The sequence below is a fragment of the Trichechus manatus genome, unplaced genomic scaffold (assembly GCF_000243295.1).
Source record: "Trichechus manatus latirostris isolate Lorelei unplaced genomic scaffold, TriManLat1.0 scaffold00139, whole genome shotgun sequence".
In the NCBI taxonomy this organism is placed as follows: domain Eukaryota; kingdom Metazoa; phylum Chordata; class Mammalia; order Sirenia; family Trichechidae; genus Trichechus; species Trichechus manatus.
Window position 1 is genome coordinate 3104200 of NW_004444075.1, and position 27358 is coordinate 3131557.

At 37.1% G+C, this 27358-nt stretch overlaps 1 protein-coding gene across 1 annotated transcript in view; it reads left to right on the forward strand.

Annotated features, from left to right (window-relative positions):
- The window catches only part of CLGN (calmegin), a 64570-nt gene extending 43386 nt beyond the window's left edge, over positions 1 to 21184 (forward strand). Inside the window, exons 9-15 of the mRNA XM_004385474.3 lie at positions 12614 to 12727; positions 12855 to 13005; positions 14265 to 14480; positions 15579 to 15704; positions 15934 to 16093; positions 18594 to 18694; positions 20653 to 21184. Of these exons, the coding sequence (XP_004385531.1) occupies positions 12614 to 12727; positions 12855 to 13005; positions 14265 to 14480; positions 15579 to 15704; positions 15934 to 16093; positions 18594 to 18694; positions 20653 to 20733 (949 nt within the window). The 3' untranslated portion in view covers positions 20734 to 21184. The remainder of the gene's footprint in view (positions 1 to 12613; positions 12728 to 12854; positions 13006 to 14264; positions 14481 to 15578; positions 15705 to 15933; positions 16094 to 18593; positions 18695 to 20652) is intronic.
- Positions 21185 to 27358: the final 6174 nt, after the last annotated feature.

The following is a 27358-nucleotide window of genomic DNA, read 5'->3' on the forward strand; positions in this document are numbered from 1 at the left end:
GTGCGTAAATCTTTATTATAGTTGTATTCTCCCGGTGTATTGACCCTTTAATCATTATATAGTGTCCTTCCTTATCCTTTGTGGTGGATTTTACTTCAAAGTCTATTTTGTCAGAGATTAATACTGCCACTCCTGCTCTTTTTTGAGTGTTGTTTGCTCGATATATTTTTTCCATCGTTTGAGTTTTTGTTGGTGTCTTTGAGTCTAAGGTGTGTCTCTTGTAGGCAGCATATAGACAGATCGTGTTTTTTTATGCAATCTGCCACTCTCTGTCTCTTTATTGGTGCATTTAGTCCATTTGCATTCAGCGTTATTATTAATAGGTATGAGTTTAGTGCTGTCATTTTGATGTCTTTTTTGTGTGTTGTTCACACTTTCTTTGTTCCACTGTGCTGAGTCGTTTTTCTTTATATATTTTCTTTTCATCTTTTCATTGTTGATTTTGTGTTTGCTGAGTCTTTATATTTTTCTAGTTTTTTTATTTCGACTTGTAGGATTACCTTAATATTTACCTCTATTTTTCTAAGTTTATACCAAGCTTTTATTTCTTTATATCACCTTGACTTTCTCTCCATATGAAAAATCTCCGTCTACATTTTTTAAGTCCCTCTTTTTTGTCTTAATGTTGTCATCTTTTACATATCGACATCTGTTTCCCAATTTTCAGTGTTTTAGCTTTGATTTACTTTTGTGACTTCCCTATCTGGGTTGATACCTGGTTGCTCTGTCTTGTGTTCTAGTATTGAGTTGTTATCTGATGTTACCGATTTTCTTACCGGAAGACTCCCTTTAGTATTTCTTGAAGTTTTGGTTTGGTTTTTGCAAATTCCCTAAACTTCTGTTTATCTGGAAATGCCCTAATTTCGCCGTCATGTTTGAGAGACAGTTTTCCTGGAGATATAATTCTTGGTTGGCAGTTTTTTTCCTTCAAGGCTTTATATATGTCATCCCATTGCCTTTTTGCCAGCATGATTTCTGCTGAGTAGTCTGAGCTTATTCTTATTGACTCTCCTTTGTAGATGACTTTTCGTTTATCCCTAGCCGCTCTTAAAATTCTCTTTTTGTTTTTGGCAATTTTGAGTGTAGTATGTTGTTGGTGTCTTTCTCTTGGGATCTACCTTATGTGGGTTTCAGTGAGCATCTTGGATAGATATCTTGTCATCTTTAACGATATCAGGGAAGTTTTCTGCCAATAAATCCTCAACAATTCTCTCTTTATTTTCTGTTATCCCCACCTCTTCTGGTACTCCAGTCACTCGTAGGTTATTCCTCTTCATAGAGCCCCACATAATTCTTAGGATTTCTTCATTTTTTTTAAAAATCCTTTTATCTGATTTTTCCTCAGATAAGTTGATGTCAAGTGCTTTATCTTCAGTCTCACTAATTCTGACTTCTCTTGCCTCAGTTTTGCTCCTGTGACTTCCTATTGAGTTGTCTAATTCTGAAATTTTATTGTTAATCTTCTGGAGTTCTGATTGCTGTCTCTCTGTGGATTCTTGCAGCCTGTTAAATTTGTCATTATGCTCTTCTCTAATCTTTTTAATTTCCTCTATTTCATGTTTTGTGTTTTGCTTAATTTCCTTCCTAATTTCTTGAAGAGTTCTGTATATTAATCTTTTGTATTCTGCCTCCGGTAATAGCAAGAAATTTCCTCCTCTGGAAAATTTCTAGATTCTTTATTTTGGGAGCTTGCTGAAGGCATCATGGATTGCCTCTTTATGTGATTTGGTATTGACTGTTTTCTCCGAGCCATCAATAAGTTATTATATTTATTTTATATTTGGTTACTGTGGCCTAGCTTCTTGTTTTGTTTTGATATGCCCAAATAGGCTGTGCATATAAGCTAGTTTGTATTATTGGCACCCTTGAAGCTCTAATGTCCTGTCACCAGATGGTTAGATCTGTTATTAGGTATGTGAGCTCAGGAGTCCTCCCACTCCTGTTTGGATTCAGCTCAGGTGCCCAGGTAGATAGCCACCAAGTGTGTGGTATAGGCTGTCACTTACAGTCCTAGACAGGTATGGGTGATTGGTGTTAGCACAGGCATCTGGCTGCAACAGGGGAACACACTCTGAGCAAGGCAGAGGGCTGATGGCTGCCCCCGAGTGTCCAGGGGGAAGGTGTGTCCCTGTTCCCTAGAGTGCATAGGTGGGTGGGTTTTGCAGCTGGCCTGTGAACACCTAATGTTGTTGTCTGTAAGGACTGGGGGGTGCCTGTTATTAGTGCTGTCATTTTGATGTCTTTTTTTGTGTGTATTGTTCAGTTTCTTTGTTCCACTTTCTGTGCTGAGTCGTTTTTCTTTATGTATTTTCTCTTCATCTTTTTCATTGTTGTTGATTTTGTGTTTGCTGAGTCTTTATATTTTTCTAGTTTTTTTATGGAGCCACCAGTCCTCAGGCCCCTGATGTGGGTAGGTGAGGAGCCTGCTTAATGGGCAGAGCAGTGTCATATGTCAAGAACCTGCCACTTCACAGCTGAAACAGTTAAAATTAGACTTCTGGTATATACCCTGTTGTACTGCAGTAATGACGGCCTGTGCTGTTGAGATGGGCCCACACAAGTCTCTGCAGGGGGAAAAGTGCTCAAAGTCCATGGATCCCTTATGTCTGTGCCTAGGCAAAGGAGCTGTGCCTACCCTGGGTTCCTGGATTAGGGGAGCTGGCAGTTTATTGTTCCCTCTGTTTGTTAATTTGTTCACTCTCCACGGATCCTACTTCGGGCCCAGGGGACTTAGCAATTGCTGAAGCCAGTCCAGGACCCAGTGCAGAGCAGGGAGCGGGGAGGTAAATGGGAGAGAGGTTTTTCCCTGTGGGTTGTTGTTTTTGATCCGTGTGGTAGGCCGTACACAATCACTTATCTTTCGCCAGACCGAGGGCTGCTTCTCACTGGTTCTGGGTGGCCATGTAGACTCTCAGTGTCGGGGTCTCTCCTGGTGTGGAAAACATGCCTCCCAAGTACTGCTGCTTAGCTGCCTCACCGCTCACCCACAAGCTGCTCATGTCTGAAGGGCTCAGGCTCTCGGTGGGTCAGGTCTGGCAACTCCTCGCTGCTTCTGAACCGTGTCTCCTTCCCCCTGCCACTCAGTCCAGTTCCTCAACTCTGCCTTTGATGTTCAGGGCTCCCAGATTGACATATATAATCGAATCACTTGTTGTTTTGGATCTTTGTTGTAAGAGGGTCCACCAGATGCTTCTGACTACTCTGCCATCTTGGCCCCGCCTGATGCTGTGTTCTTCTACATATAGCCCAGCTTCTCGGATTATTTGCTTAGCATACAGATTGAATAAGTACAGTAAAAGGATACAACCCTCACACACACCTTTTCCTGATTTTAAACCACTCAGTATCCCTTTGTTCTTTCTAATGACTGCCTCTTGGTCTATGTACAGGTTCCTCATGAGCACAATTAAACGTTCTGGAATTCCCATTCTTTGCAGTGTTAACCATAATTTGTTATGATCCACACAGTTGAATACCTTTTCATAGTCAATAGAGCATAGGTAAACCATCTTTCTGATATTCTCTGTTTTCAGTCAAGATCCATCTGACGTCAGCAGTGATATCCCTCGTTCCACGCCCTCTTCTGAATCCAGCTTGCATTTCTGGCAGTTACCTGTCAAGGTACTGCTGCAACCATTTTTGAATTATCTTCAGCAAAATTTTACTTGTGTGTAATATTAATGGAGATTAATTTCCACTGTCTGTTGGATCACCTTTCTTTGGAATGGGCCCAAGTGTGGATCTCTTCTAATTGGTTAGCCGGGTAGCTGTCTTCCATATTTCTTGGCATAGACGAATGAGCACTTCCAACATTGCATCCATTTGTTGAAACATCTCAGTTAGTATTCCATCAATTCATGGAGCCTTGCTTTCTGTCATTGTCTTCAGTGCAGCTTGGACTTCTTCCTTCAGTACCATCAGTTCTTGATCAGATGATACCTCCTGAAATAGTTGAACATCCACCAATTCTTTTTGGTACAGTGACTCTATTTTCCTCTACCTTTTTGAATATATAGAGCGCATTTACATATGTCTGTTTTAATGTCTTCATCTGCTTATTCCATCATTTTTGTCATTTAAGGGTTTGGTTCTTTTTGCTGATTTTCTTTCCTTCTTAAAACCAAAAAAAAAAAAAAAAAAAACCCATTGCTGTCGCGTCAATTCCCACGTGTAGCAGCCTTATAAGACAGAATAGAACTGCCCCTTAGGGTTCCTAAGGAGGGGCTGGTGGATTTGAATTGTCGACCTTTTGGTTAGTAGCCGACCTCTTAATCACCACACCACCAGGGCTCCTCTTTCCTTCTTATGGGTTGTATTTTTGTATATTTTTGCATGACCTCTTGATTTTTTATTGTATGTCAGACATTATGACTTTTAGGTTGTTGTTTGCTAGATTTTATGGAGTTTCTTCAAACAGTGTGTAGTTAAGTTACTTGGAATTAGTTGGATTCAAGGCTTGTTTTTAAGCACTGTTCGGGTGGGTCCAGAGCAGCCTTTAGCCTAGGGTTAATTTATTCACACTACAAAGAAGATCTCTTTGTGAGGACTATACCCAATGTGCTGTGTATTAACAAGCTGTTTTCTTGGGGGCTCATGGAAACATAAGCTACTCCTGCTTTGGATGCTCCAGAAATTGTTCTGCCTGTTGTTTTCCTGTGGTTCTTTCCCTCATTTTGGGTGATTTCCTGTTATGTACACTCTAGTACTGAGCCAGTGATTCCAGAGACTCTTTCTGCAGCCCTCTGGAGCTCTCTCTCAGTGCAACTCACTGCCCCACGTATTCTAGCTCCCTTGGCTTCTCTGAGCTGTGATGTTTCCTCAACTCAGTGAGGAGTTACCATTTGAAAACTGCCTTCACACAGTAAGATGAGGCAATGTAGGACTTCCCTTGTTTTTTAACCTTCTCTCTGTATAAGCACAGTCCTGCATTGTGTATTACCTCAAGTCTGAGGACAGTTGTTTCATGTATTTTGTCTATTTTATTAATTGCTTGAGGTGGAAGAGTAAATTTAGTCTTTGCTGCTTCATCTTGATAACAAGAGGAAACCTAGTTCTCTATTCTCACATGCAATTCACTGATTACTACCAAAGTGGAATAATTTTCATCATCTGTTTGTATTTCATTTATAAATTACTTTTTCATGGAAGTTTTTAATTATTAAGTTTGTCCTGTTAGCTTTGATTTATCAAAATCTTTTAAAATTTATATAAAAAACCAGAAACCCATTGCCGTTGAGTTGATACTGTCGAGTCATAGTGACCCTACAGGACAGAGTAGAACTGCCCCATAGGGTTTCTAAGCCTGTAATCTTCACGGAAGCAGACTGCCACATCTTCCTCCCACAGAGTGGCTGGTAGGTTCGAACTGCCAACCTTTCTGTTAGCAGCCAAGCGCTTACCCACTGTGCCACCAGCACTGCTTTTAAATTTATATAGAATAGATTTATATAAATATACCATATTAAGATTATTAACCCACTTTGGTCATAGATGGTATGAATACTTTTCAAATTAGAAACTTGTCTTAACCTTATTTACGGTATGTTTTGTTTTCTTTTACCATACAAAAAGTTTTATTCTTACATAATTAAATTTGTTGATCTTTTCCTGTTTAGTTTCTCACTTTGATTTCACTCAGAGAACTAACTTCTCTGCCTTCTTTATTTTCTTTTAGTAGCTTTATGTATTGTTTTGGATTCAGTTGTTTTTTTTTTTCATTGTACTTTAAATGAAAGTTTACTGTTCAAGTTAGTTTCTCATACAAGAATTTGTACACACATTGTTACGTGACTCTAGTTACTCTCCCTGCGATGTGACTGCACACTCCTCCTTTCTACCCCAGATTTCCTGTGTCCATTCAGCTAACTCCTGTCGCTTTTTGCCTTCTCATCTCACCTCCAGACAGGAGCTGCCCATTTAGTCTCATGTATCTACTTGAGCTAAGAAGCAGTCTCTTCACGAGTATCATTTTATGTCCCATAGTCCAGTGTAATCTTTGTTGCAGAGTTGGCAAGAATGGTTTCAGTTCTGAGCTAACAGAGAGTCCGGGGGCCATGTCTTCGGGGTTCCTCCAGTCTCAGTCAGACCATTAAGTCTGGTGGATTCAATTTTAATGAAATGGAAATTATTTTGATTTTAGGTATGATATGAGATCCAACTTTTTTGTCTAAATGGTTAACTACATAACAAAATAGTATGTGTTAAATAATCTATCCTTCCCTTTATGTAAAAATGCACCTTTATTGTCATTTAATTTTTTAAATATGAAAGTCTGTTTCTGGTGTCTGTTGTTTTCTATTGATCTATCTATTCCTGTATGAGTACCAGACTTTTTTTTATTGTGCTTTAGATGAAGGTTTAAAGAGCAGATTAGTTTCTCATTAAACAATTAATACATACATTGTTCTGTGACATTGGTTGCCAACCCTATGACGTGTCAGCACTCTCTCCTTCTTGACCTTAGGTTCCCCATTTCCATTCATCCAGCCTTCCTGTCCCCTCCTGCCTTCTTGTCCTTGCTTCTGGGCTGGTGTGCCCATTTAGTCTCATTTTCTTTTCTGGGCCTCTCTAATCTTTGGCTGAGGAGTGAACCTCAGTAGTGACTTCAGTGTACTGCGTTAAAAGGGTTTCCGGGGGCCATGCTCTGAAGGTTTCTCCAGTCTCTGTTAGACCGGTAAGTCTGGTCATTTTTTGTGAGTTTGAATTTTTGTTCTACATTTTTATGGAGGTTCTATACTTTTTTGCTTACTGTGGATTTCTAATTTATGTCAATATCATATGTAGCAAGTCCCTCTGTATCGTGATACTTTAGAAAAGTTATATAACCTAATATTTGTTACATGTGAAATAACATGTAACTTATTTCTATGTTCTTAAGAATGATAATAAAGTGAAAATTCATAAATTCAACCTCCCAACTTAAGAACTGGAATAATACTAACACCCCACCTCTATCCGAGTACTTCTCCCTTATTCTTTTCCTCTATCTTATCCTCAGAGGTAACTATTGTACTGAATTTAACATTTATCATTCATTCCTTGGCCTTTTAAAATTATTTTATAAGCATATATACTTCAACATTATATATTGTGAGTTTTGCTTGTTTTCAGTTTTATAAAAATGATTTGTTGCATATAGATTTTTGTAGCTGGTTTTTATTCTATTTTAAAAATTCTTGTGTTTGTTGATATAGCTATAGTAAATATAGTAAATTCATTTTTATTGCTGTATAGTGTTTTAGTATATAAATAATAACACTATCTTTTCTTCTTTGGATGGATCTTTGGGTCGTTTCCAGTTTTGTTTTTGTTTTTTTTTAATTACTATTTAGAACAACACTACTATGAATATTCTTTCATGTTTTTATGGTTTTTTTGGTGCACGTGTATATACCTAGGAATCGAATTGCTGGGTCATAGGAATGCAGGTATTCAGCTTTACAAGTGATTTGCCAAATTGTTTTTCCAAAGCATTTGTATAAATTTATTGCTTTTCCCAGTAGCATATGAGTCCCTATTGATTCACATCCTCTTCATCATTTGGGCAGTGTCAGACAATTTTTTGCCAATTAGTGAGTATAAAATTGTTTTTTGTTGTGGTCTAATTTTTATTTCTCTGTTGAGTATCTTTTCATGTATTTATTTGTAAGTTGGTATTTCACTTCTGCAAAATCTATGACATGGTTTTTACCCTTTTTTTAATTGAGTTGTTTTTTTCCTTATTGATTTCTAAAAAAAAAAAAACCAAACCAAACTATTGCCATCAATTCGATTCCAACTCATAGCAACCCTATAGGACAGAGTAGAACTGCCCCATAGGGTTTCAAAGCCTTTAATCATGGAGGCAGACTGCCACATCCTCCCACAGAGTGGCTGGTAGGTTCGAACTGCTGACCTTTCAGTTAGCAGCCAAGCGCTTAACCATTGCACCATTGATTTCTGGGAGCTCCGTATATCTTCTGGGTACTACTACTTTGTTATGTGTTGCAAATAACTTATCTCAGTTTGTGTCTTCTTTTTTTTTTTTAATTTTTGTACTTTAAGTGAAAGTTTACAATTTAAGTTAGTCTCCCATGCAAAAATTTATGTATTGTTATGTGACCCTAATTGCTTTCCCTGTACTGTGACAGCATACTCCTCCTTTCCACCCCTGATTTCCTGTGTCCATTCAGCCAGCTCCTGACCCTCTCTGCCTTCTCATCTCACCTCCAGACAGGAGCTGCCCATTTAGTCTCATGTATCTACTTGAGCTAAGAAGCACACACTTCATGAGTATCATTTTATGTCCCATAGTCCAGTCTAATGTTTGTCTGAAGAGTTGGCCTTGGGAATGGCTTTAGTTCTGGGTTGACAGAGAGTCCAGGGGCCATGCTTTCTGGGGATACTCTAGTTAAGTCTGGTCTTTTTGCTAGAATTTGACTTCTGTACTGCACTTTTTCTCATGCTCCATTAGGGACTCTCTGTTGTGTTCCCTGTCAGGGTGGTCATTGGTGATAGCCAGATACCATCTAGTTCTTCTGGTCTCAGGCTGATGAAGTCTCTGGTTTATGTGGCCCTTTCTCTTTCTAGGGCTAATACTTTTCCTTGTGACTTTGGTGTTCCTCATTCTCCTTTACTCCAGGTGGGTTGGGACCGGTTGATGCATCTTAGATGGCCGCTCGCTAGCTTTTAAGACCCCAGATGCTACTCATCAAAGTAGAACTCAGAACATTTTTTTAATAACCTTTGTTGTGCCAGTTGACCTAGATGTCCCCTGAAAGCATGGTCCCCAGACCCCCGCCCCTGCTACTCTGTCCCTCGAAGTGTTTGATTGTATTCAGGAAACTTCTTAGCTTTGGGTAGTTCAGTTGTACTGACTTCCCCTGTAGTCTGTGCTGTCCTTCCCTTCACCTAAGGTAATACTTGTTTACTGTCTAGTTAGTGAATAACCCTCACCCTCCCTCTCCACCCTCATAACCATCAAAGAATGTTTTCTTCTGTGTTTAAACCTTTTCTTGAGTTCTTATAATAGTGGTTTTAACAATATTTTTCCTTCTGTGACTGACTAAATTCACTCAGCATAATGACCCTCGGATTCCTCCATGTTATGTTTCATGGATTTATCATTATTCTTTCAAAAAATTATGTTGCTTTGGTTCAGAAAGAGTTGTTTTTTGTATGTAGGTTTTACAAATATTTAGCCACCTTGCTAAATTCTCCTGCCCTGTCTTATGTCTGTACATGCTTGTATGTTTTCTATGTAGAGAGTCATATCACTTGTGAATGACATTTTTTTTGTTCCTTTCCTGTCCTTAAAACATATATTAGATTTTCTTTTCTTACGGTGCTGGATGAGACTTGCAGTAAAGTGTTCAGTAAAAGTTTTGATGCTGGGCTTGCTTGAATGTTCTTGGTTTTAAAGAGAATACTTCTCATATTTCAGCATTAAGAATGATTTTGTCTAGATTTTGGTTATGAAACAAAGTTCTTTACCATTCCTTGTTGGCTGAGAGGTTTTTAATGGATTTTGAATTTTATCAAACACTTTTTCAGCACCCATTAAGATCAAATAGTTTTTAATATGTCTGTGAATGATGTGAAACTATGCTTTCATTCCTGTGATAAATCTTAGTCGTGGTTCATTTGCATTTTTTCTATTCTGGCAGTTCAATTTGATCATGTTTATTTGTGAATTTTTGAGTGAGACTGTCAATTTTTGTTCAAGGTTAGAGTGCGTCTTAGTATAAGTTGGTAAGTGTTCTTTTATTTTCTGCTATTCTCTAGCAGTTTACAAAAGATAAAACTCACCTGAAGACCACCTGGGCCGAGGCTGTTTTTTATGGGAAAGCTTCTATTGATTCAGTTTTTTAAATGGTGGTAAATTCTTCATGTTTCCTATTACTTCTTCAGTCAGTTTTTGTAAGTTAAATTTTTCTCTAGGAATTTTCCATTTTGTCCAGGTTGTAAAATTTATTGGTATGAAATTTTTCATATTATTCTTTTATATTTTAATTTGTGCTTTATCCAAAATCACTAGTATCTTCTGTTTCCAATATTGTTTGTATGAAAGAGCTAACCTTTGGCTTTCATCTTTTCTGTTTTATCCTTGTTCTCTCATTAATTTCTTCCCTTTGTTATTGCTTTCCATGTGCTTTCTCTGGGCATATTCTGTTCTTTTTCTAGCTTCTTAAATTAAAGGCTTATCACCTTCAGTATAGGCATTGAAGTCCATACATTTCCTTTTAAGAATCGTTTTTGCTGCATTTCGGAAGTCCTGACAACTATATAGAAGTCCCTGTGTGGTGCAAATGGTTTGCACTAGACTACTAACCTAAAGGTTGGCAGTTCAGATTCACGCAGCAGTGCCACGGAACAAAGTTCTGGCAATTTGTTTCCATAAAAATTACTGCCAAGAAAACCCTGTGGAACAGCTTTACTCTTTATCACGTGGGTCACCATGAGTCAGAATCTCCTCGATGGCAATGGATTTTTTTTTTAGATGACTATATATAGGATTTTTAATATTACACCTTCTCCTCACTTAACGACTATCTTGTTATCCGACATTTCACATTTACAACATAGTGAAATTCTGCTATCCAACTACTTTGAGCATTAACGACGTACATCTGGCAGTAACAGATGCTGAGGGGGGACGTGAGAATAACGATGGCTATGATGGTTAAGGTTATGTGTCAACTTGGCTGGGCTATGATTCTCAGTGGTTTGGCAGTTATGTAATGATGTAATTTGGCAGGTATGTAAAGATGTAGTCATCCTCCATTTTGTGTTCTCATGTGGTCATCCTTCATTTTTACATAATGCCAATTTCGCATAACAACCTGGTCTTTGGAACCTAACTATGTCAATAAGTAAGGATAGGGTGTATTTTCTTCTAAATGTTTTAAATTTTCATTATGATTTCTTTGACATTTCTTTTAACAAATGTTTTAATGTTTTTATTTTCAAAGTAGAGTGTCTTGTCTTTTCATTATTGCCTAATAACCTAGTTGCTTTGTAGTCAGAGAAATTAGTATGTTTTATGTCAATTTCTTGAAGTTACTTACTTTCTCTCCTAGTTCATAATCAGTTTTTGAGTGCCCCATGTGCTTGTGAAAAATGAATAATGTGCATTCACTAATTGCTGTATACAGGAGATTATATGTATATATGTATGTGTCTGTGAGTACTTTTCACCTATAATATATACATACATATATACATATATAGTTGTTAGTTGCCCTTGAGTTGATTCTGACTCATAGTGGCCCATGTTTCACAGAGTAAAACTGCTCCTTGGGGTTTTCTTGGCTTTAATCTTAGTGGAAATAGATCACCAGGCCTTTTCTTCTGCAGTACCACCAGTGGGTTCAAATTGCCAACCTTTAGGTTAGCCGTCAAGTGCAAAGAGTTTCTGCCACCTAGGATCATACACAGTTTAGATCCCTGGGTTATGAACGTCTGATTTACTACGAACCACTCATGCTTGCCGTTTAATGTTATGTAAATTTGCCCTCACTTTGAAGCGACTGAATCAACCAACCCCTAACCTCTACTCGCAACAAATTCTTCGTCACTGTCACCTTCACTTGCTGCGTGTGCAGCTTTTAAATCATTGGAAAGGCTTTGAGCCTTTTCTTGCACTAAAGTAAGGCTGAATAAGAAATGTATGCGCCTGTTGCAACTTACCTACAAATTGGACTTAAAGACACACGTAGGAATGGATCTCGCTCGTAACCCAGGGACTGCCTGTATATGGTAAAAAAAAGAAGCAAAAAACACCATAAACTCTGTCAAAAAACAAATGACAAACTTGAAAAAATATTTTCAATTCATACAGCTGACAGAGGACTAATTATTTAATATAAAGGTAATAAACTGTCTAGAGAAAAGAAATAGAATGATTCTTATGTATTAGTCTGTAAAATGCACACTAAGATTACAGTGAGATCCCATTTTTCACCTGTCAGATGGGCGAAAATTAAAAGGTTTGCTAACACTGTGTTGGTAAGGATGGGAGAAAATCAGCACTCATACACTGCTGGTAGGACTGGAGGTGGAGTATAGCCTTTATGGAGAGTAATTTGGAAGACACTGTCAAAATTGTAAATGCACATACTCATAAATATATCTCCACAGGAGAAAAATGGCATATACTAAAGGCTATTCATTATAGCATTGCTTATGATAGTAAAATTTTGGAAACATTGAACGTCCCTCAAAAAGGAGAAAAGTTAAATTCATGGTATATCCACCACAGAGAAAACTATGCAACTGTTAAGAAAAATGAAGCAGCTATATATGTCTTAATAAAGGAGCTCCTAGAACATCTTGACACATAAATACTTGTTGACAGTGACTAAATTTTTAAGTGACAAAAGCAAGATCTAAAATACTATTTATAAAATAAATAGTATTTGTTTAAAAAAACATACACATGCACATTATGCAGAGAGTAAAACAGCAAGTATATGCAAAACTTGACTCGTGTTAGCGGAAGATTTAGGTGATGGGAGATGGGGGAGGAGGTAGGAGGCAGAAGCAACAGGGTAGGAAATACCTTTTGGGTACCTTCTGAAATTTGTGACATGTTTTTCAAATAATTAATAATTAACACAAAATACTGTATTTACAGGGATGAAAGTGAACCTGCCCAAATTGAAGATTCAAGTATTGTTAAACCTGATGGTTGGCTGGATGATGAACCAAAATTTATCCCAGATCCTACTGCTGAAAAACCTAATGACTGGTAAACATTGTTCATCTTTAAATGCCAGTTTCAAACATTTCTTACTTGCTATTTTGCTACAAGTTTACATGACTGACAGGAGAGAATCAGGGTCACAATTTTGCTTTCTTTGTTCTCATATCCTAAGGAATGAAGACATGGATGGAGAATGGGAAGCACCTCATATTCCTAATCCAGCATGTCGGGTTGGGTGTGGTGAGTGGAAACCTCCCATGATAGATAACCCCAAATTCAAAGGAGTATGGAGACCTCCAATGATTGATAATCCTAATTACCAGGTAATAACCACTTGTTTCAAACCCATATTAAAGTTAAAATTTTTGTGATGTTTTCTCTTACATATCTAATTAATAAGGTTATATCAAATTTCAGAAGTTAAATTTTAGGTTTGCAGTAGTGTGCCTTGGCTATTTCAGGAGGTCAAAGAAAAGACATCCCAACTAATCTATATTTAAAAAGTGAAGCATTCTTTAATTTTTTGGGTAATAACAAAAACTTGAAGATGAATCAATTCACATTAACTTCTTCTCTAATAACCAATTAATGCTTACTTTGGAAGAAAGTTATATTTTAGAAGTAAATATAAGAAATAAATTCTGATCAAGAGGACTCACATTATACATTTAGTAATTAATTCTCAGACTTAGTTAATGTGCTTATTTTCTGGTATTATTAAAATATGGATTTTTTTTTTTGGCAAATAACACCTTTTGAGAGTTCTTAGCTTTTTATATTAGAAGTTCTTACGTTACCTACTAATTTTGTCTAATTATTCATTGACAGTTTCCAGTATTACATATATGGATATATATATATATATATACAGCTGTATAATCTAATTGCTCACTATAGTTTTTCTTCATAGTATTTATCACAAAATGTTATTAAATGTTTATTTTGGTAGCTTTTTTATTTAATGAATGTCTCCCTGATTCGACTTTAAACACCACATAACACAGAAACAATGTCTGTCTTGATCACTGTATCCCTAATATCTGGCGTAGTACCTGGCACAGAGCAGATATATTTGAGGGTGGAGTGAGTCTTTGATTGACAGTTTAATAACTTAAGATGTAATGGAACTTTTAGGTTGAATAGTTGTGCTGAGGTGCAGCCGTAATTGATTAGTGATGCTTGCCATGGGTATATGTTAAAAGGAGTAACTCCATTTTTGCAATACATTTATCACTTTGACTTAGGAATTTTAATGACATCTTGCCTTGAACAACTTTACTAAATCATAAAAGTTTTTGTTTAAAATAGTATCACTTGTGAAGTTTAGTTACTCAATTTTCTGCATGTGTTACTTTGACTTTTTGCAGTTTCAAAGCAGTATTATTCATCGGGTACGTTGTGTACAGAATGAGAAGAAATTAAGATTTTATTTCCAGTGAATCACTATGAATTAATATCAGTTAAAGTTTTCTGTTTCTTCCCCAGTTAGTACTGCTAATTTTATCCAGCAGTTACTATTACTTGGGTAGCATTTATAATGCAATTATTTCATTTGAAAATGTCTTCAATTTTTTTCTTGCAGGGAATCTGGAGTCCTCGAAAAATTCCTAATCCAGATTATTTTGAAGATGATCATCCATTTCTTCTGACTTCTTTCCGTGCTATTGGTTTAGAGCTTTGGTCCATGACCTCTGATATCTACTTTGACAATTTTATTATCTGTTCAAAAAAGGAAGTAGCAGATCACTGGGCTGCAGATGGTTGGAGCATGAAAATAATGGTAGCAAATGCTAATGAGGTACGGCATTGACCATAGTGGTAGCAATGCAAGTAATACTAATAGGACTTGGTCCTTTTAAAGGTAAATATATGTGCAGTAATTACTAAGTGCCAAGGAAATGCCTATGAATAGATTTGTGTAGACAGAATACTTTATTAGCTATATTATGGTACAGCTTCATTATAAACTATAAGTCCTCATTTTATTCATTAAATTATAAGAGCTTTAATTTAATCCTGTGTCTTACCTCAACAGCCTTTTTGCTGTTTATAGAAGTGACACTGCTTAGTATCTTCATCACCTTGCCAACTCAAGCCTAAGTGGTAAACAGTAATCTATATACTATACCATTAATTTTAACTACTTTTTACTTGAAAGAGTACAGAAAAAATTTAAATTTAATGTTATTGTGTCCGTTTTTTTCCCAAATCTTACGTTATACATATAAGGTAAAGCTAAAATATTTCAGCACACTGCCTCTTGGATAACGTATCTTTAGAATGAATTAATATGAAAAAAGTGTATACTTTACGTTTGCTTTCTTTGGACACTAGCAGAAACCATCAGAAGGGTAGGTAAGGGTCAAGGGACTCTCATTTCGGAACTCTTCTAACTAAAACATTTGGGCGTTTGGAATTTTATTTTAATAAGAGAAACAGTTTCTTTACTGAAGGTCAGGTGTGAAATTTGTTTTAAATGTAAAAAGATAAAGCACAATAATTCTGAGGTATAATTTTATTAATAAGTCCTTTAAAACTGTAGAGTGAGTTTTCAGAGAGTTGTACACTTCTAAATGAACCATATGTGTATCTACAAAGAATAGTTCTAGCCTGAGACCTTGTAAAAAAAGAAAATTGTGATTATTCTTGCTGGTAGTAGTTTCCATTTACATAGTAGCATACCTTCTACAGAGTCTTACTCAGTGATGCATGCTAGTAATTAAAAGGCTTAGACTTTACTAAGTATAAGGTAGGGGAGGGAAGGATATTTTAGCTTTTACAAGTTCATCATGCATTAATGTGAAATGCCTAGGTACAATAAATCTTTTTGTAGGCTCTGTTTCCCAACTGGGGTTGTAAAATATGAATTGCATTTTTCTGCTTATTTCTTCTCTAGCCTGGCGTACTTAAACAGTTAATGGCAGCTGCTGAAGACCGCCCCTGGCTTTGGCTCATTTATCTTGTGACAGCAGGGCTGCCAGTAGTATTAATTACTTCCTTTTGTTGGCCAAGAAAAGTAAAGGTAAAGAAAAAGAATTTCCTTCAACTTTTTTTTTTTTTAATTTCTTAGTGTTTGGGGGTTCTGTGAACTGAGCAAGTGATTCTTAAAAGTAATAAGCTAAATTTTCTAAAAGTTTTTACTGATAATTCACTATGTGTACGTTATCAGTTTTACAAAAAAAAAAAAAAAAACCTGTTTTTATAATAGTGCTTTGTTTTTAGTAAAAATAGCTTCTGTTAAACCACCACAGAAAAAATACGAAGATGCAGAGTATAAAAAAACTGACATAGGTAAACCGCAAACAAAAGGAGCACTAGAGCAAGAAGTGAAGGAAGAGAAAGCAGCCCTGGAGAAACCAGTAGAGTTGGAAGAAGAAAAAAAGCAAAGTGATGGTGAAATTCTTGAAAAAGGTAAGGTGATGATGGCGATTCGTAATGAGGATCCTGGGCATGGCTCATAAAAACAGTATAGTATCTGGTAAACACCAATTGTTGGACTTGCTTGTTGCCAGATTTATGCCATCTGCATCCCCAAGAATATGTGACTGGCAAAGCTGAGTAACAGTCCCTGACTTGGTGTTGTGCCCTGAGCAGTCACCCTCACTTTGCATAGTTTTCTGTCTCCTAAAAATAGAGGTTTAAATATTGGTCAGTTACTTCAGAGCCTAGCAAGTATGAATCCCACGTGCCATAGCATTTTGCAAGGACTTTTCTTGCTTCTAAGAATGTTGAAGATAAAATGGAAGGTATAGATGATGGCCTTTGTAGAAGGCTATTAGGTATAAGGCACTTGATTGCAGCAACCAAATCAACACCCAGTCTTCCAGTGGCTGATATTTATCAGGTAGTTTATCATGTAGGATAAATAATTTCATGTTCTGAAAGGGTTGCTGAATCATATGTCCCCTCCCACCCTATACTAAACTCTTAAAGGTGTTACAACAAACTGAGGCTTTTTGTGGCTCTCCATTGAGACTTCCTTACGCACTCGTAGAAAACCAAACCCGTTGCTGTCAAGTCGATGCCTACTCATAGTGACCCTGTAGGACAGAGAACTGCCCCAGATGGTTTCCAGGGAGCACCTGGTGGAGTCAAACTGCTGACCTTTTGGTTAGCAGCCATAGCTCTTAACCACTACGCCACCAGGGTTTCCAGTGCACATATAGGTAGAAATAAACCTGGTGATACCTGCCGGGTGTAACTCCTAGTCCCAAGCCACGTTCTAGATTGAGTTCTGTACAGTTGATTCTGTTCGAAACATTTTGTTAGTAAATGTGAAGCAGTTGATTTAAAAACCAGACTCAAAAAAAAGTATATACACATATACGCAAACAGGTGTATGTGTGTGTTATCAGGATATCTAAAACAACAGATTCCTTAGGTTGTAAATTCTCAAATCCTTATATTTGTCATGTGTTAATGCTTAGTATATTGATAACACTATTTAGAAGGCATTTATATATAACTTCCACTGGAATATTTAAGTATCAGAAGGGCCTTATAGAAGGCATTTCCACGTACATTACATTGGTCCTACATTACAGATGTGGGAATACACAGGAGATGTAGAGTGGATGGATTGTCAGCTTCATCTTCCCCAGTCGCACCATTTTTGGTAGGGTAGGAGTTCTTACTTTCTGTAACTCGTTGTTGTTAGCTGCCATGGAGTTGGCCCCTGATTCATAGCGACCCCATGCACAGCAGATCTAAATACTGCCTGGTCCTGTGCCATGATCAATTGCAGATTGGACCATTGTAATCTTTAGGGTTTTCATTGGCTGATTTTTAGAAGTAGATCACCAGGCCCTTTCTTTCTAGTCCATCTTTGTCTGGAAGCTCTGTTGAAACCTGTTCAACATCAGAACAACATGTAAGCCTCTGCTGACAGAAGGGTGGTGGCTGTGCATTAGATGCATTGGCTGGAAATTGAACCTGTGTCTCCCTCATGAAAGGCAAGAGTTCTACCACTGAACTACTGATGGCCTCATATACAGCCCCTGTTACTGTTGTTAGGTGCTGTCAAGTTGGCCCCCAACTTATGGAGACCTCATGAACAATGGATCAGACCATTATGATCCGTGGAATTTTCATTGTCTGATTTTTTGGAAATAGGTTGCCAGGCCTTTCTTCCTAGTCTTAGTCTGGAAGCTCTGCTGAAACCTGTCCACCATGGGTAGCTGTGCTGGTATTTGAAGTAGCAGTGGCATGGCTTCCAGCATCACAGCAACATGTAAGGCACCACAGTATAAACTGATAGATGAGCAGTGGTATATTGCTCCTAAAAAAAAGCCCAGTGCCATCAAGTCAATTCCAACTCATACCGACCCTGTAGGACAGAGTAGAACTGCCCCACTGAGTTTCCAAGGAACGCCTGGTGGATTCGAACTGCCAGCCCTTTGGTTAGCAGACATAGCACTTAACCACTACACTACCAGGGTTTCCTGTTGCTCTTAGGGTACACTTAATATCTTAATATCTTTGATAATGGTAGTGACAGAGTTAGAGATTTGGCTAAATGGAATCCAAAGGAAAGTCAGTAACTGAAAAAAAGTATGATAATATACACGGAGAACAATAAATAACACATTTGAGAGTAAAATAGCATACCGAAGAGTAAAAGATTACCAAAAATTAGGGGAAGTATTACCAAGACATGAACACAGGAAAGACTAGATATTCTTTGCTTTTCATATGACATACAGTTACAGTTGATTCCTAATCCTAGGCTTATCTCAGATTTGATGATTTAATTATAAAATATGGCAAAATAATGTTTGTAATTTCAAAAAATCTAACTGAAGGAATTGTTTTTAAATACTAGAATCTAAATCCTTTTATTGTATTTAACAATTTTCAGTAGCAAAATTCTAAATTCATTGAGTCTTTGCTTTTAATAAAATCTATATTCTAGAAGAGAAAGGTGAACCTGAGGAAAAGAGTGAAGAAGAAATTGAAGTCATAGAAGGGCAAGAAGAAGGTAATAAATCAAACAAGTCGGGATCAGAGGATGAGGTAAGCAGCTTTTTCACAGAAAATGAACTAATTTCCATATGTGATTATTATCCATAAAAAATTAATTCAATAAAGACCACAGTCTGGTTTGTAAAGGTTTTCATTTTTTTTTGTCATATTTTCTCCCAGCTTTCGCAAGTTACATATTTCATAAGCCTAAATATTATTTTTAAATGTACCCATAAGGAAGGCAAGAAAATACTATAAATTATTTTAATGCGTAATGAAACTGATTAGAGTTTACAAAATCTAAACAGCCTTATCTGTAAAAATTATGACTTTATCATTAAAATATTCTGTTGAAAGGTAGAATAAACAGACATTTGAATATTTAAAAGGTAACATTGATTATTACAAGACAGTTTCCTTTACAGCTGTTATAAAAACACTCTTACTGTCTCAATATTTTAATGTCACATTGTGAAATATTTCATTCATTGGGTAGTTGTCTGATATGTGTTTTCTCAAATATTTAATAAACTGATCTTTCTCCATTAACTTCATATGTTTACCCCTTTTTGCATCATGATAAAAAAAGGAACTTTCCAAAATGCCATTTTTCAGTCAGTTATTATGGAACCAGAAATCATTCAAGGTATAATTCAGAACCAAAGCTCTCTTTTTTTACCCAGTATATATAAAAAACCTGTTTTCTGTACTTCTCTGTTGTTACTAGATACTCTTGAGTTGATTTTCGACTCATAGCAATCCCGTGTGACAGAGTAGAACTGCCCATAAGGTTTTCTAGGCTGTAATCTTTTATGGGAGCAGATTATCAGGTCTTTCTCTTGCAGAGCCGCTGGGTGGGTTCAAACCACCAACCTTTTGGTTAGCAGCAGAGGGCTTTTAACCTAGGTGCCTTATATTTCTGTAGATACAGCTTTTTAAGATCTGTATAGTCTTATCCACAGAGTCACCATCTTAACCACTCTAATTACTTAGTGTGAAGTATAATAGAAGTACAGTTCTGTCTGGTCTCTGCACATGATGAAATAAACTACCTTTCTTTCTCTTTTATTGTTCAGTTGCTTTCTAAAGCTTATTCAGTACACATACCTGGGTCACTGATCATAAGTGCCCTATGTGTTTTTAAAGAGGCTTTGGGGACGTTACCTGTATGAATATCCATATTAGGGGGACCAAGGGAAGCTAACTTCTTCCAGAGCTGAGTTTTAAACAGTAACTATTTCAGCAGTCACTCTCTTAATACTTCCAATCATTGACTTGTACTCTGTATTCTAGTTATGTTTTGTTTCACAAAACATTTTGTGTTCCTTTAAAAATACCTTAATTCCATCTGCCAGTCTTTGAGCTCTCTTACATATTTTTGTCGGTAAGCTAAAGTAAACCAGTTCTTTCCACAGTATAACCTTGAGAAATAATTGTAACTTTCTTATGTATAATATTATATAATACCTTCATTTTTTTGTCCCATGAGTTTAAACTAAATTACATGCAAATTGCTTATTCTGGAGGAATAAGAAAGAAGACAAACCATAAATTCATGTTTCCTTTCCCTGTCTCCTGATTTTTGTGTAGTATATGTTACTTGGAAAGAACTCTGTAAAACCATTTCCAGCAATTTATTACCTTCAGAAATATTGCGATGAATAGTCAGTGCTCAAACACCCCACTTTGAAAATGAAGATATCATATAACCATTAGTTAATAATGACAATGAGATTGTCATGAAATAAAATCTAGAATTGACTTAATAGTATCCCTTTTCAGATGCTTATTTAATAAGCAGGGTTATTCTAAAAATGCAGCCTCAGCAAAGGAAAATACATCAATGTATACACACATTTATGATCAGCTGCATAAAGTAAAGAACTATATATAACATAGCATTTGATTGTTAGAACATGTATCTTGGAGGATTAGATATATATTGCTTACAGCTCTCTACTAGTTACCCAGTGTACTAAAATAAAAATTTTCATAATTCTTTTTCCTAGATGAAAGAAGCAGATGAGAGCACGGGATCTGGAGATGGGCCAGTAAAGTCAGTACGCAAAAGAAGAGTACGAAAGGACTAAACTATATCCAAGTGTTTTTAACCCTGAGAGAGATACTTGGCATTCTAAACTCAGAGTGCCAGAACTGAACTTGAATCAATCTCTATGTCCCATCTCTAATATCTAACATTGTTATTCTTTCAAATATTTATTTTAGTCTTTCAGGGAAAAAAAAAGCTAACTCTGAGGTTACTTGATCTTTGAATTTAGAATAAAAGAAAAATGGCAAGTTACATATCAGATTTAAGAGATTAATATCATTAGAAGTTACACAGTTTTAATAGTTTGGAGTTAGTTTTGGTTTGTACAGAGCAAAATAATATGCAGTAGCCTCACTGCTGTTGGAAAAATCAGATGTTGGAATTTCCACTTAAACAGCTGTACTACAACGTAACTGGTGGTTCTGTAATAAAAATGAAAGTGTTCTGTTGTACAGAGCTAAATGCAATAAAGTTTATGTACAGTTGTTTGATTCTATCAGCAATTGAAAGTGTTGTATGTAACCCACATTTACCTAGTTCGTGTCAAATTATAGATGTGGTTGGTTCTTCACTTAAATATTCCTTTAAAGAGGGGCTTTGTTGACAGACAAATCAACAGAACAGAAAGGTCTTTGTGCCATTCATAGAATCACTGGTTAATAGTGCAGCATATTTTACATTTGGATGCAAAGATAATAGGTTTATCAAAAAACAAGTGTACAGAATTTTTTTCAAGCTTTTATATTGTTTTATGCCAGAATGGCTTACCCCATTCACAAAACGGCTTATATGTACATTGCTCTTGAAAATAAAATTTAAATATATTTTTTCTTAAATTTCAGCCTTTTTAGCAGATAAATTATTATAGAGAAAGCTTTAAATTGTTTTACTTGATCATCGAGAAAGACCACTTGTCATCGAGTTGACTCCAATTCATTGTGACCCCATGAGTATCAGAGTAGAACTGTGCTCCGCAGGGTTTCGATGGCTGATTTTTCAAAAAGTAGATTGCCAGGCCTTTCTTCTGAGGCACCTCTGGGTAGACTGAAACCTCCAACCTTTTGGTTAACTGCTGAGCACTGAACCATTTGTACCATCCAGGGTTAAGAGAGTCTAATGACTAATAGATATCAGTCATCATGCCTTTGTAGTTTTATCTTGCTTTTTTCCTGACAAAGTCAAATCTATTTTAAGTCTGTTGTCTCATCTAGCCTTACAGTTGCCTCTGAGGTAAATAGGAGCATCTATTACTACTGCTCCTCTTTTTAAAGCAGTTATCAAAAGTCACAGAACTAATTTAAAAGGGAGCCATGTCATTCCACTTAAAAAATTTTATTTAAGAACTTTTTATGTTTGGCTAACAACTTTTAGGCCCTTTGGAAGGTGACCTAAGTCTTTTAGACCACAGAAAACTACTTTAATACTGATTATCTAGAGAACTTTAGTTAGGTAAGAGTCTTGATTTCTTCATAGATGTATACATCCCATCCTTGGGCAACCCCAGGTACATATCCCATACAGCCTCCTCCCCAGCAGTGCATTTAGAGGAGAATGAGCCTCTAGCTTCCCCTTTTACTAAAGGAGCGCTAGCAGCCAGGAACACTGTTCACTCCTTATTTTAGAGAGTGTGTTGAAAATGAAATTAAATGCTTTATTCCATTGCTGTATTCTGAACTTTCATAAATTGGTGGTGGCAAACCTTGATACATAGTTTAGCCATAACTTTGTATTTATTTATACAAACTAACTTAACACATTTTGCAAGGACTCCCTCTCTTGCTTTGTATTTAGAATGTTCAAATGAACTAGATATAATGAATCATTCTAGATGAGAACGTTTCTGAAAGTAACTACGCAGGAGATAAATCATTTCTTAATTTTATGGAAACTTTGGCTGACAGGTGTCTTGTATGTGGAAATTTTTTCTAAAGTTTTTTTCTTTAATTTTTTGGTTGCAGGTTCATTTTAGTTTTAACAAACTTCATGAACTTTCAGTGGTAAAATTTGAGCAACCAGTTTTGCCAGGTCATTGTTAATTGCCCCCTCTGTGGATGTACTGTGGCTGACAGGTTTAACCAAAACTTAAATGCTAAGTAATGTGTACTAGATCCATGTAGTAGAAAAAGCCTGGGGAGATATCTATCTATATACATATATATCTCCATTTGTCTTTCTAAGATATCAAGTCTTTCTTAATAACCAAATGACTTTCTCCTTTTACTACCCTAATCTAACATTATTGTTTAAAAGGACTTAAATTTTATTCTTTAATAAAGGAGGAAAATAAGTGTATTTTGCTTTTCTTTATTTTAGTTGGCCTTTTTAGAGGCTTTTTAAACTTGACCAGGCTAAAGCAACTTACCTTTTCTTGATTATTTTTTTAAGGTAGCCCCGCTTCCATTTATAATTTCTCTAAAAAGATACCACTTTTACTAGGATTAGCAGTCTTTTTGAGATGTCAGTCCCACTTCTGGGGGAGAGATAGGATGGAACTGCTTATGTACTAAAATTAACCACTAGCAGTGAATTTAATATACCTAGAAATTTAGAATAGTAGTCCAAAAATGATTTTGTATCCAGTATGAAACTATTCAGAATAGTTAAAACAAATATAATCTAGGCAGTTTTTTGGATTCTTTTTTCAATATTGACTGTGTTTTAACCTCAGCAAGATTTAGAGATAAAATATCAAATGGCTACTTAAATCTTTTGTATAAATGGTTAAAACATAATAGTATTTCTACATACATTTAAATGATTTCTTCTCAAATTATAGCTCCAGTTCATTTCCATAGTGTGACAACTGTGAGGAATTTAGGAAATTAAATTATTCCTAATCTGATAGTTGAGTTGAAGGGGTGGTAGGAGAGAAAATACATTTGGAGTTTGATCCTAGAGATCCAGACACAGGGGAGAGTAAGGGTAGTTTTAGAGAAGATGGGCAGCAGGATAATTGGAAAAGGATTTTTTAACACCTAGCGTAGTACCTTAAGCATTTTATATTTGTTAAATAAATACAGTATACATTCTTAGTAAAATTTGGGGGTATTCTCAGGTTTAATAACACAGGAGAAAGACTTGGTGATCTGCTCCCATAAAGATTAAAGCCTAGAAAACCCTATGAGGCAGTTCTCCTCTGTCACATGGGGTCACCAAGAGTCAAAATTGCCTCATCAACACCTGACAACAACAATAACAGATTAGACATATAATAAGGAGTCATCTGTATACAGTTTAAAACAGGATAAATATACAGTTGGTTGTAATGTATTACTTTAGTTTCTGTCATCACTCAACACCTCCACTCACCCCATTAAGAGACGAATTAGGTCCTAAGGCCAACATGAAGGAGCCCTGGTGGTGCAGTGGTTAAGCACTGGGCTGCTAATCAAAAGGTCAGTGGTTCGAACCCACTGGCTGCTCCTCGGGAGGAAGATGGGCAGTCTGCTTCCGTAAAGATTACAGCCTTGGAAACCCTATGGGGCAGTTCTACTCTGTCCTATAGGGTCACTATGAGTCAGAATGGACAGTAACGGTGGAAGGCCAGCATAATCAAAGTCCTTGTTACAGCAGATTTGCTTGTAAATACCCTTAACCTGTAGGATTTAACTGAAATAAACTAGCTTGTTTTTCTGATAGAGTAGCTAAGAGGGAATTAACTCATTTTCTTTCAGTTCTTAAACATCCTTTCCTATAATCACATCTTCCGTTCTTTCAGGATTACAGGTGGTTTTAACAACTAAAGTTATCTGTGGATCTCAGCTGGTAATAATTTTGGTTCTATCAGTGTTGAAGAAACACCTGATGTCAACCGCCAGAGGGTGTTAACTCAGGATAGGGGAAAACAAAACTACCGGGGACAGGAAGAAAACCTTCTACAGAATCAACATCAGTTTTGTTTTGCTTTGGACTACAAAACTAATTTTAGATTTTATAATTCACCTCACGAACAGAGCTGCGACGTTATAAACTACTTGGAACTACATACTTACATGATTTTGCTTACTTTTCTACATTTTTGTTGCTACAGGTACAATTCCAAAACAAAAAGCTCCGAAAAAAAGTTTTTTTTATCAGTTTGGCACCAGAGTTCAGTTGTCAGCCCCACCTGACCTCACCTGACAGGCTGTTTATTGTCTATTTAGTATTAATATTCATATACTTTCACTGCTGAAATGTTAATATATTTGATTGCAGGTACTGCCTCAAACCATATTGGTATATGAGTCCTAATACTTTATGAAATCAAAAAAGTCTAAATTCTAAAACATCTGGCCCCAAGAGTTCCAGATAAGGGATTGTGTATCTGTAGTTCCTTACTCTAAGTAAATTCAGACAAAGGGAATATAAAGGGAAGAGGATGGATGGAATGGCAGTAGGTGTCCATATTGGTCCCTACTGGGGAAGCTTGGAAAAAAAGAAGATGCTGATTTTCCTACCAGTCACCATTCCACCAGCATTTAGAGCTAGGAAGCTGGACACAGTCCCTGTGTGCACTGTTTTATCACCTGTGCTTCTAATATAGTGTTCAATATTCTGAAATGAGGTGCTCCCATAAAACCAAAAGTGTGTGGCATTGACATTCACGTGGCCTATGGGTAGGACATATATTTCAGATATTTTGTCATCCTCTAAGCCAATAGTTCTAGGGGTGGCAGTTGGAAAAAAGTCAAAATGTTTAATGAATTGGTTACTCCTTGATGCTTTTGGAGGAGCCCTGGTGGCACAATGGTTAAAGCACTCAGCTGCTAACTGAAAGGTCGATAGTTCGAACCTACCAGCCACTGTGTAGGAGAAAGAAGTAGTTGTCTGCTTTCATAAAGATTACAGCCTAGGAAACTCTATAGGGCAGTTCTACTCTGCCCTGTAGGGTTGTTATGAATTGGAATTAACTAGAGGGCAACAGGTTTGGTTTTGGTGCTTTTAGCAAGGTATCACAAAAAAGAACTGACCAGTTTCCAAGGAGAGATGGAAGGGAATAGAGAAGTTCAAATATTAGGAACCTCACAGGGTTAGAAAAGTCAATTGCTTCTGTATCCTGAATAGCAGGAAAGGCTCAAAATTGTTTTATTTTGAGGGTGTGGGAGATAGAACGGGAAAACCAATTCAGATTCCTCTGTCAAATGTTAAGCAAAAAAAAAGGGACCTAGCCCTATGGCAATAGTGTGAGTGTATTATTCCCTGAGCAGTCATTTTCAGTTGGCCTCAACGTAGCCTCCGGTTTTAGAGAGGCAGGAGCCTGTGAAGAAGGAAAGAAATAAAAGACACTTTAAGAATTTGGCCTAGTGAAGAGTTTAGTTGTGGTTCCCAGCACTTGGAACTAGAAGCATATAGACAAAAAAACCTGACTTTTTTGAAGGAATTTTTCCACGAAAGAAACACGAGCTTAAAACGATGGGCACCAAACACGTGGATTATTTTCACAACTCCCATGTAGGGAACACGCCCCAACCTCCACTTCAGATGTAGCAATAAGGGAAATGGATAAGAAATAACTTCCCAGAGAGAGGAACTGTGGAGGGCAATGGCCAAGGGCGTCCCTGCCAGAGATCAGAATGAGGGTCTAACCCAGAACTTCCCCACTGTTAGGACAGAGTCTTTAGAGGGCCTCCCTAGAAATAGTCCATAATTGCTTTGAATCAGTGTTTCACTTTCTTCCATTTTCCACATTGGGAGTTTTTATTGTGGTCATCATCTCCACTGTTTCACCACTACATACGAGCAGGGGCAAGGATTTGTTGCTGTCGAGTCAAATCCGACCCATGGCAACCGCACGTGTGCAGAATAGACTTGCTCCATAGGGTTTTCAAGGCTGTGACCTTTCAGAAGCAGACACCAGGTCTGTCTAACAAGGTGCCTCTAGGTGGGTTTGAACTGCCAACCTTTCAAATAGTAGTCAAGCACTTAACCGTTTTCACCACCCAGGGATCGATCAGTTTAGAAATCGTCAGACTGTTAAGTAGCCACATCAGTTGACGGACCTTGATAAAGATCCTGGACTTTGAAGTGAATCAGTAACTGGATGAGGAGGGGGTTAGTCATCCAGTGCGTAACCATCTGCCACCCCAAGACTCCTGCATATTAGAATGGCGACTTGTGACTTGGAAGCCGTGTATTGAAAATGGCAAGGCCATCCTCAACCCGAGCCCCTGAACGCCTGCATTGAAAAAAACCTGCCAGCTGCAGTGCTCGCCTTGGAACCATCAGTTGGGAGACAAACTACATTATTTTATATTCTTTATTATCAGGTCTCAGTACAGTAGCTTGTGTGCTGTCGAGCTGATTCTGACTCATAGCGGTCCTACAGAACAGAATAGCACCACCCCATAGGGTTTCCTAGGCTGTAATCTTCACTGGAGAAGATCGCCAGGTATTTTCTCTTGCAGAGCCACTGGGGATTTGAACCGCCAACCTTTGCCTTTCAGTTAGCAGCACTTAACCATTGAGCCACCATGGCTCCTTAAAGTAGCTTGGCTTAACCTAAAAAGTACAACCCCCTTTACCCTGGAGGTAGAGCCCTGGTGGTGAAGTAGGTAAGACCTCAGCTGCTAACCAAAATGTCAGCAGTTCAAATCCATCAACCGCTCCTTGGAAACCCTATGGGGCAGTTCTACTCTGTCCTATAGGGTCACTATGAGTCAGAATCGATTCTACGGCAACAGGTT